The sequence below is a fragment of the Myotis brandtii genome, unplaced genomic scaffold (assembly GCF_000412655.1).
Source record: "Myotis brandtii unplaced genomic scaffold, ASM41265v1 scaffold1213, whole genome shotgun sequence".
Taxonomy (NCBI): domain Eukaryota; kingdom Metazoa; phylum Chordata; class Mammalia; order Chiroptera; family Vespertilionidae; genus Myotis; species Myotis brandtii.
The window spans coordinates 42,634-53,491 of NW_005354228.1; the positions used below are offsets into that span (position 1 = coordinate 42,634).

The 10,858-nt window shown below is 46.0% G+C and overlaps 1 protein-coding gene across 2 annotated transcripts in view; it reads left to right on the forward strand.

Annotated features, from left to right (window-relative positions):
• Positions 1–10,852, forward strand: part of IL18R1 (interleukin 18 receptor 1) — a 33,374-nt gene extending 22,522 nt beyond the window's left edge. For both annotated transcript variants that reach the window (XM_005858749.2, XM_014533055.1), the window contains exons 8-11: positions 133–272; positions 3,086–3,244; positions 8,118–8,276; positions 10,020–10,852. In XM_005858749.2, coding sequence (XP_005858811.1) covers positions 133–272; positions 3,086–3,244; positions 8,118–8,276; positions 10,020–10,381 — 820 coding nt within the window. In that variant the 3' untranslated portion in view covers positions 10,382–10,852. The remainder of the gene's footprint in view (positions 1–132; positions 273–3,085; positions 3,245–8,117; positions 8,277–10,019) is intronic.
• The last annotated feature ends 6 nt before the right edge of the window (positions 10,853–10,858 follow it).

The window sequence follows — 10,858 nt, forward strand, 5'->3', positions numbered from 1 at the left end:
CCCTACCCCCTACCCCCAGGGAATGCGCTGGGTCAGAGGGCTGCCCCTGGGAACTTGGCGCCTGCGCCCCACCCTCTCGGTAATGCCCTGCAGTGAAGGAAGCTTCTGCTAACTTCCTTTCCTCCCTTACAGGACTTCAGAAGGCAAATGGCACGCTTCAAGAATATTGAGAATTGAGAATATTAATGAGAAAAATCTAAACTTTTCATATAATTGCACTGTGTCCAGCGAGAAGGGCCTAGACACCAAACGCTTCATCTTATTGACAAAAGGTTTGAGAAAATGTTGGTTTTGGAAGTCTGGGAATTTTGAACGTTTGCTGAGGGACTCCTCAAAGATCACCCCTTTCTCACTGTGTATGGGGAGAGCGGGGGCCCGCGAGGTGTGCACAGTGGGGTCAGCCGCCCCGGAACCCCGGACCCAATTCCAAGCAGAGCAGGACGCACGCAAGTTATGCTTTTGCCCTCAGTGCCAATCCTATGTAGAAGCCAGGGGCCCGGAGCAGGGAGGCAGGTGGGCCATGCGGAGAGAGTCCGGCCTCTCCCAGGACACGAGGGGGGGGATGGAGGGAAGCGCAGCTCAGCGTGGGATGCAGCCAGTTGCCTGGAGGGGGTGCAGCCTCCTGCAGCTGGGGGGGCACGGCCCTGGGAGTGTTCATTCCTCAATAACAGCCAGCGGAGGCCTCCCTGCCTCGGGCCAGACCCCGAACTTGGCAAGTGGACAATGGATGGCCCTGGTCAGAGGACCCTTCGAGAGGACCCTTTGAGTTTTTCCAGAGCCGCCTCCATCTTCCACTAGTAGCCCACCCAGAGCCTCCGGCCGCAGCTTCCCAGCAACAGCTGTGCCCAGGGGACAGCTGTGCTCCAGTGACTACTCACTCACACTCGCACCCAGGCTGGCCACCACCCCGTATGCAGGGAAAGACCGGGATCTGAGAGACAGGGGGTCGGGGGGAGAGAGAGAGAGAGAGAGAGAGAGAGAGAGAGAGAGAGAGAGAGAGAGAAGTGTATGCTGTGTCTTTCTTTGGTGAGAAACTGAAGGAGTGAGGGGCACAGAAGCTAAAACCTAAAGCCCCCCTCTCCCCGCCCCTCGTGTGGGGTCCTGGTTCCCATCCGCGACTCACCTGGAGCACCTCTTCATGCTCATTCACGGCAGGCTGTGCTAGGCTCTGACCACCGCTCACCCTGAGTACAACACACGTTACACAAGTAGACAGCAAAGCTAGACCCCACGGGCTGTGAGACCCCACGGGCTGTGAGGCCCCACGGGCTGTGAGACCCCACGGGCTGTGAGGCCCCACGGGCTGTGAGACTAAATGCTGAGCTCGGGCCCTTGCCTTCTGTAGGATTGTCACGATGCCTTTCCGCCTCACGGGGCACACATGCCGTGGCCCACGGGCACGTGCAGGGAGGGTTTCCGGCATTGCTTCTGCGTGCTCATTGCACGCCTGGGTTTGTGATGATCGTCACCAGCCACCTCCCCCCTTATCAGTGCTGGATGTCCTGTCCCTGCCACAGAGGGTTCTGCCCGGCCATTCTCCTTCTGCTCTGCTCACAGATGTGAGCCGGCACAGGGCCTCCCACTGCACCGTCACCCGTGGGAGTGCGCCGTGTGAACGTGTGTGTGTGTGTGTGTGTGCCCGTGTGAATGTGTGTGTGTGTGTGTGTGTGTGTGTGTGTGTGTGCGCACCCGTGTGAATGTGTGTGTGTGTGTGTGCGCGCCCGTGTGGATGTATGTGTGTGTGCACGCCCGTGTGAATGTGTGTGTGTGCCCGTGTGAATGTGTGTGTGTGTGTGTGTGCGCCCGAGTGAATGTGTGTGTGTGTGCGCGCCCGTGTGAATGTGTGCGAGCGCATGTGCACGTGGCAATGCCCGTGTGAATGTGTGTGCGCATGCCCGTGTGAATGTGTGCGAGCGCATGTGCACGTGGCAAAGTCACAGACAGGCAGGCCTTTCACAGACCAGGATCCTCAGGGACTGGCTTTATTCGGAGTTCACTTAGTTAGCAAATGTGGCTGCTTACTTACATCCTAGTAGTCAATTTGACTGGAAAGATCATCCCTGAAATTTGTGCCCAGATGTCAAGAGCTTATGCATTTCTGCTCTTTGATCTGGAAATCCCTCAGCGTTCAGAACCTGCTCTAGCAGAATCATCAAGCACAAGCATAAAGGTGTGTGCATCTGTTCATTGAAGCATTGGTATATTTATAAACATTACAATCAACCTAAATATTGGCATATTATGAATTATAACTATAAAGACCTAGCGAACTGCTCATAATATAGTGTAATACAAGAAAGAGTGATTACCCTATGACCCCAATTAAGTCAATATTTTTAGGGAAAATAAAAATCTAAAACAAAATATACTAGCATGTTAGCATGCCCATCACCACATTGGGGATGGTTGTTAAAAATTGTTTTATAGTTTTTACTCTTTTGTACTATTTCGCATTTTCCATATTGAGCATGAACTGAATCAATCTAAGAAATGTACTTTTCCCCAAAGGGGGTTTTTATAGAAAGTGCGCTAACATCCGTAGGGCTGTGTGCCAGATGCGGTCTCAGCTCCTGAGGTGCAAGGTCTCGTCGAACCTGCCCCTCAGAGGCAGCCCCGTGAGTGAAGCACCGTGTCATTAGCTTCGATTGCAGCTTAAGGGACTAAGCGTTAAGGGCACCGGTGACACTTCCTAGGACACAAAACCGGTGACAGCCCAGATCGCAGCTAGTGTTTGCTCTCCCAGGACTCTCGCCTCCATCTGTGTTCACAGCCAAGGCCAGAGATTAGTGTGTTCCACCCAGCATCTTAGACCCCGAGAGGCCCGCCTTCCACCGACAGGGATAGACGACATTACATGCTTTCAGTTCAGGTCTCTGAATACCTTGCACACATTTTAATTTGTTAAAAATGGGAGCAGAAAAATCACTGCTCCAAACAAAAGGCAGGGATGTGGGCAGCTCGGTGGGCCGCGCTGGGCAGGCAGCTGGGCTAGTATTCATGGTGAACACTGACATCTGCAGAGTGATGGTGGGGAACACGGCAGCACGTCCGTGACTAATCACTCCCATTCTCTCCTTCTTTCCAGGTCGGGGTGATATCCCAGGCCATGTCTTCACGAGGGGAATGGTCACAGCTCTTGTGATCTCAGGGGGAATCGTGTGCCTAGTGATTGCGGGTGTTATTTATAGAATTGACTTGGCTCTATTTTATAGACATTTCATGGGAAGAGATGAAACATTAACAGGTAACGAATACCGGAATGTTGGGATTTCTTATCCTATGGTTTCATTAGGAAACCTGATAAAGAAACATTAATCTTCATCTTATTTACATTACGTTGGTGACTTAATGTGTGGTAGGGGTTTCCAGAGGGAAAATTGCTCTGAATGTATCATTATTATGCATCTTGTCTGTGCCACCTTCTTTTGTACTTAGATGTTGCCCAAGATTGCCCTCTAACTGTTTCCTGTATGTACGTATGCGTGTCCTCCTAAGAGCCCTTTGAGATGCTTGCTCCTAGGGACTCACCATCATTGCTTGCACACCATCTAGGCACCTTATGCAGAGCAGTCACTCAATAAAGATCATTTACGTTGATTTGAATTGGATGATGGCTCCGTATTCTAACCTGCAAAGGAGGCGGCATGGTGTGCCTGAGGGGCTGCCAGGTTTTCCTACTGTTTCTATCTGGGGACGCTGTCTTGGTTCCCCTATGTTTAAGGGCAGCGAGAAGTCCTCTAGGTTCCATATAATTACTGAATTAAAAAGTCAGTCTAATCCATTGTACTTGCTTTTGTTTTCATGTGTGTGTGTGTGCACATGTGTGTGCATATGTATGTACTAGAATGTGTGTAGGACACACATATTTCAAAGCACAGTCTAATTTTACAGAAATTTCTCAGCCTGCCTGTGCTCCCACCTCACCGGCACCGAGAGTATATCTAAGCAAGTATGACTCTTGTTCTACTTCTGTTAAAAACAAGTCTTGCTGTATAATGCACACTGTTCTGAACTGTGCTTCACTCTCCTTCGGATATCCTGTCATATGAGTTTATAAAGTCTCTCATTTTTTATCCATAGAATAAAACCCTGCAGAGGTTTATTTCTGTGGATGTGCCACTGCTTATTTAGTCACCTTTTATATATTTTATTGATTTCAGAGAGGAAGGGACAGGGAGAGGGAGAGAGAAACATCAATGATGAGAGAGAATCATTGATCGGCTGCCTCCTTCATGCCCCTCCTGGGGACTGAGCTCACAACCCGGGCATGTGCCCTTGACTGGAATCGAACCCAGGACCCTTCAGTCTACAGGATGACAATCTATCCACTGGGCAACACCGGCTAGAGCTTTAGTCACCTTTTGATAGACATTTGGTTGTTGATAACCTTTTGTCGTTACATAAAGGATATGACAGCAGTCTTTGTCCTGTCATTATTTCAGGTGTGTGCAGTATAATTAAAGGGAAAATGCCCCATGGTGGAATTGCTGGAAATACAAAGGATAGACATTGTTGTTATTTTGATAATATTGCCAATTTGCCCTCCCTACTGCTCTACTACCTCCTGCCTTCACAGGAGGCCATACCTGCTCCCCACAGCTCACCACCACCTGTGGTGTTTGGCAAAATGCTAGGTAACAGCTGTAGCTCAGTGTTGTTTTCATTTGCATTTCACTTCCTGCACAGGAGCAGGAGCAGGAGCAGGAGCAGCTTTGCGTTTGTTAGACACTCATGGTATTTCCTTTCTCAGTGGACCACTCCTTTCCTTTGCCCATTTTTAATTGGGTTGTTTGCTTTGCTTTTCTCTCTTATTTCTAGGAGCAATGTCTATTTTAGGGATGTCAGCCTATTATCTATAAGATGAAAGGCAAATATTGTCTCCAGGTTGTGATTTGTCTTTTGACTTTGTTTATGTGGAATATTCTTTAATGTATTCAAGTTTATTTTTCTCTTATGGTACTGGATTTGTGGTCACAGTAGAAAGACCCTCCTAAGCTCTAGTTATAAAGGAATTCTTATATTTTTTGAGATTTTTAAAGATTGATTATTCACATTTACATCTTTTAATTTAATGATATAAAATTAGCAAAGTTAATTAATTTAGCTTTGAATCGGCATGTGTGTGTGATTTTGCCATGAAGAGAGATGCTCCAACAAACTGGGGGGGGGGTCCTGTTTTTATTTTTTTAATCCTCACCCAAGAATGTGTTTTTATTGATGAGAGAGAATCATTGATGAGAGACAGAAACATCAATCCATTGCCTCTCGTACTCACCCCGACTGGGGATCGAACCCACAACATTTTGGTGCATGGATGACACTCCAACCAACTGAGCCGGGGCTGAAGGTCTGTGTTTGATATTGTATTGCCAGGTCTCTACATGCATAAACCAGTACGTATCTCAGAATGGACATTCATTAATATCTCTCTTTCTGATTTTCAACTGAGATGTTATTTACCCTCCAGTTGTGTTTGACCCAATGCACAGATACTTTTTTAAATTCATGTTGCTGAGCACAGAGAACTCACACTTCTTAGCGCCCTGGGTGGTGGTGCCTGGAGACAGAGATGTCTCCACAGCAGCTCTGCTAAGAGTGTGGTCCATGGACAGAGAGAAGTCATGAAAAAGTAAAAATGAAGAAATGAGTGCAAAAATTAAGACTTTTACATACAGCAGTTTTATATTGCTGCACCATCCAAGACTGTGTTCAGTTATTGGCTTATGAATAGTTGGAAATGAAAGAAACCAATCAACAACAACAAAAACTAAACTTGAGTTAAAACGTGGCCGTTTGCCACACAGAGTTTGTCTAAGAAGCATGTTCTGACTCTTTGTAGTCCCAAATATCCATTCACATGTTGGTTTCATTTATGCAGAACAAAATTATCAGCTTTCAAATTACTTAGCTTGGGCACTTCACGTTATTTCTCAGTTATTACAGCCACCAAAACTTTCATTCCTTGGGTTGAAAAATAAATTATAATATAGATTAGTAATTTGCTAAACCAAGAAAAGAGGTGCCTAAAAATGAGTTTGAAAGCTATGTCACATGTATATCACTATGTAAATTCGACTGATTTACCTTTCCAATTTATTGCAATTAGTTACATTCTGATTATGAGAAAAATACACTTTGGCAAAGGTGTACTCATTCATTTCTTGCATCTTGGTGCCTGTTTCACTCACTGGCGTGATGACTGTTCTGATGGGAGCACTAGCTCTTATCCTAACACCAGTAACAGCTGTATTTCATGACAAGCTGACAAGACGATCCAGGACCACGTACTTTTATTAACAACTGGCTTTATTGTTACCAACTTTTAACCTGTCTTTGATAAGCATGATCATTTTGCAGTTTTGATGAAAATGTCCTGTCATTCACATGCATGTAATTCTGAAGAGCAATTGCTTTATGATACACCCACGGTGGGTTCTGACTCAAACTTCAGGACAAGAGGCTGTAGGTGGGACTGAAGCAGCTTTTGCCAGAAACTGTGTTTCTTCGTGAACCTGGATGCTGTGAAAGAATGGGGCCCGGCTGTTGAGCACAGGTGATGTGGTGCCACACAGAATGTGGGTCCAGATGGTTTCATCCTATTCAATTTTAATAAAGGAGCCAATAATATTTAGTCTTCAACTCAGAAGCAAATTCATCAATCCCAATCCTAGACCCAAACATACATCTAACTCCTCCATCAGCTAACCAGTTGCCCTGGGATAAGGATGGAGTGTCCCCCCTCCCTACCCCCCTGGGCCCCTCACATGCCTATGTTATTTAGAACACATGTCCTTTCAGAACACATGCCCACGGTGACTCCGCATTCTCTGACCAGGTTATTTTTTGTTTTGTTTGTGCTACACTTTGTTGTGTCTGCCAATGTGTTATTTGTAAACTTTTCAAGTTGTTGCATTTGTCTGTGAACTCGTCTCTAGCAGAATGGATAAAGGTAAAAGAAAGAAACGTAAATAAATTTTTAGTAAAGCAGTTAGTAGAATGGTCTTAGTTTTTAGGTAACGCATTCCTCTTGAATGTGTCTTTAGTCATCTGAATATGCAATATTGTTTCATTGTTAGAAATAAAACAGGAGCAGTTGTATCAATGCAAACCTTTCCACCTATTGGCCTTTAGCATTATATAAAATTTTACCATGTCATAGCATGGTTTTCTACAGCACACTGTTTCAATTGCCTCTACTGTTTCCTCCCACTCTCCAGTGTAAACACTAAGCATTGTATTTTTTAATTTAAATTTTATTTTTTAATCACAGTTTACATTAAATATTAGATTATATTGGTTTCATGTGCACAGCATCGTGGTTAGACAATCACATGCTTTACAAAGTGATCCCCCTGGCATTTCAGGTACCCACCTGGCACCACACATGGTGAACAGAATACTATTGACTCTATTCCCCAGGCTGTACTTCACTTCCCAGGACTATTTTGTAACAACCAATTGCATCACCGCTTCCCGGGGGCTGTCCTGAAGGTGAACATGGGATGGTTATGGGATTAGATGATTGAGGTGGAATGAGCCGAGGTGACATGTACTTTCTAATCCTGGGCCTAGGACATACGAGCATTTGGGCTACTTGGTCCTCTGCTACCTTTAAACTCCGTGATTTCTCTGACCTGTGACATGCGTTTCTCTCTATGCCTCGGTGATGTCAAACAGCGGGAGTCTTAATGCACATTGATTGCTCGATTATCATACGAGCTTTGAGGATGCTATTTTTTAAATGATAATTGAATATAATCATTGTTTATTGACATTTAAAAATTCAGAGATAAAGAATAATGCATAAAAAAGAATAATAAAACCAAAGACTATGTAGGGACTTTAGGGATTAACCCAAACAGTCTTATTTTGTTTTTTTCAATTTGTTTTCTATCAAAAGTATTTTCTTATTTTTTTAACAGCTTCATTGAGGCATAATTAACATACAAAGACCTGCGCATATTTAATCTCTACAATTTGATGTGTGTGGACACAAGGATGCCATATTTAACTTTTCTTTTTCAATAATTCCATGTTCGTTTTTAGTGACTTTCATTCAAATTTGAACTTAAACTTTTATTTCCGCACGAATTAAAGGAACAAACCTTACCTCCTAGATGGGAAGACATACGACGCCTTTGTGTCCTACCTGAAGGGAGGCGGACCTGCGCACGGGGAGGAGCGCGCCTTCGCTGTGGAGGTCTTGCCCAGGGTGCTGGAGGAGCACTTTGGGTATAAGCTATGCATATTTGAGAGGGATGTGGCACCTGGAGGAGGTGAGAAAGGGAAGGGCAGGTAGAAAACTAGTGGAGACACTTTCTCTTTATAAGATGAACAGCTTAGGCTAACCCTGTTTTGCTTAAAATCAAGCAATTTACCCTGGTCCTCTTGCCAGAAATAACCAGCGAAGTCAACATAGTGAGCAGTGAGGGAAGCTGAGTGGCCGCTCCTGTGGGGCCTCCAGGACCTGCCACTCCACACCTCCCAGCTCCCTGCGATGGGGGGGTATGGGGGGGTGGAGTCTGGGGGGGCGGGCAGCATCTTTAGAAGCCGCCCAGAGTGGCACCCTCGGGAGGCGGTTCTCTGGCAGCCACTGAGAAGGCCTCTTCGCTCAGCAGACCCTGTGAGCACAGACAGGCGGTGTTTGCCCTTTGTGCGGACATTGGTGAGAGAGCTGCGGCGGGGAGAGGGACGTTGGGAAAATACAGTAAATCAAAGGACATTGGTGGTTCACATCATATTTGAGTTATAAAATGCAACTTTTAAATTTATATGTGAATACAAATGGCCATCACACATATCTTGAAGCAAAGCACAGTGAGAATCAAAGATATTGAGAAGCAGTTCCATGTTTTCTCTGAAGTCTGCAGAGCAAACATTTAGAAGTGGGGGCCGTGGGGGCTGCTGTGTCGCCAACAATGTGACACGGGTCACTGTCCCTCACTCATCTCTCGACACTTCTGGGCGCCACCCTTGCGCCAGGTCTGAACTGGGCGTTGCAGACGAGGCAATAAACAAGAACCGAGAATGCCTTCCTCCTCCTCAGGAGGAGAAGCTGTGTGCTGCTTAATGATAAGCAGCTTCCCGAAGGAATGACAGGCCACATGCTCAGACGCATGGAGCCCTGTGATATTTGTGTGCGTGAGCGCTTTCTTAGAACTCAGAGCATCACTCTGGCCTTTACAGCCCTTTTATTATTTTGTCATTATTTTCTAGCAGCCATTTTGAAAAATTGATTTTTTTTCTTAGTTCCTAAATACTGTAAAAATAAAAAACGTTTGTCCTCAGTGCTGGTGAGTTTCGGTTAAAGCCTCTAGTTGGAAAGGGATGGAGGTCTGGAGCGGAGGGTGGCAATCTACCCCCCGGGGCGCCAGGCCTGCCACCCGCCCCGCGCAGGCCATGCAGGTGCCTTTTAAGTCACCACAGCAGAGTGAGTTGTGACAAAAGCTGTATGACCTGCAAAGCCTGAAATATTTACTACCAGGCCCCAGAAAGGTTGTCAACCGCTGGTCTAAAATAATGGCAGGTTTTGGTTTTATTTTTAAATTCTGATTTTAGCATGCTCCTCCAGGTGTGTGAAAGGAAGACAGTGTAACAGTTAGAAACCAGTGTTCCAGATGAGAGCAAGTGGGTTCAGGTTCTGTTTCTGCCGTTTACGAGCTGTGTGACTCTGGGCAAGTTACTAAACCACTCTGTGCTTTAGCTTCTTCATCTGTAAATGGGGATGATACTTTCCTTATGGGGTCATTATGATGATTAGATGAGTTAATATACATAAAATGGGTAGTAAAGGGTGTGGCACAGAGTAAGTGATAAGTAAGTACTCATTATTATTGTTACCTTGATAATTGATAATTGCTTTTAATAGGCATATAAAATTGAGAACACATGGTTTATTTTAAAGAAAAACTTATTTGTGAACTTCAGAGTTTAATACAGTTAGGCTGTACAGAATGATTTTTGTTTCATGTTCACCCTTTCAGTTCTCTTAAATTAATATTCATGCCTTGCATTTTCAGCTGTTGTTGATGAAATCCATTCACTGATAGAGCAAAGCCGAAGACTAATCATTGTCCTAAGTACAAGTTACATGTTTAACGAAGTGAGGTATGAACTTGAAAGTGGGCTCCATGAAGCGCTGGTGGAAAGGAAAATTAAAATAATCTTAATTGAATTTACACCCGTCAGTGACTTCACATTCTTGCCCCAATCACTACAGCTTCTGAAATCTCACAGAGTTCTGAAGTGGAAGGCTGACAAATCTCTCCCATATAACTCAAGGTTCTGGAAAAACCTTCTTTACCTGATGCCTGCAAAAACGGTCCAGCCACGCAGAGGGGAATGCGAAGCCGAGCCCGTGCTGGCCGGGTCCTGCCCTTAGGGAAGCGAGTGGGCGAGCTGCGAGCTCTGGGGGCTGAGGAAGGCGCCTGCTCCCACCACGGGCAAGGGTGGCTCCTCCGTTTCACTCCAAGGAAATCCTGCTCCCAGCTCCCGATGAAGCCTCACCGGCTGCCTGCCCGGAGGAGGCCACGGTGAGCGAGCTGCCTGAGGTCCCAGAAGACCCTGGGACCTACAGAAGGGGCTCTCCTGTCTCCTCCTCCACAGCTGCGCATGCGGCTGGGGATTATGCAAAACGCAGCATGCCTTTCAAAAGGGCACTGTAAGATTTTGAATGCGAACCATTGAACTAAAGGATTTTAAGTTTATTACTGGCATTTCTACGAGCCAGTAGGTGACATTGGACTGGCACAGTGCCGACACCGACACTCTCGCACATGAGCCACCACCTCTCAACACGGGGACAGTGCTGGGCGGGGAGCTGGCTGCTGCGGGCTCGGGGAGGGCGGGGCAGGGCGAG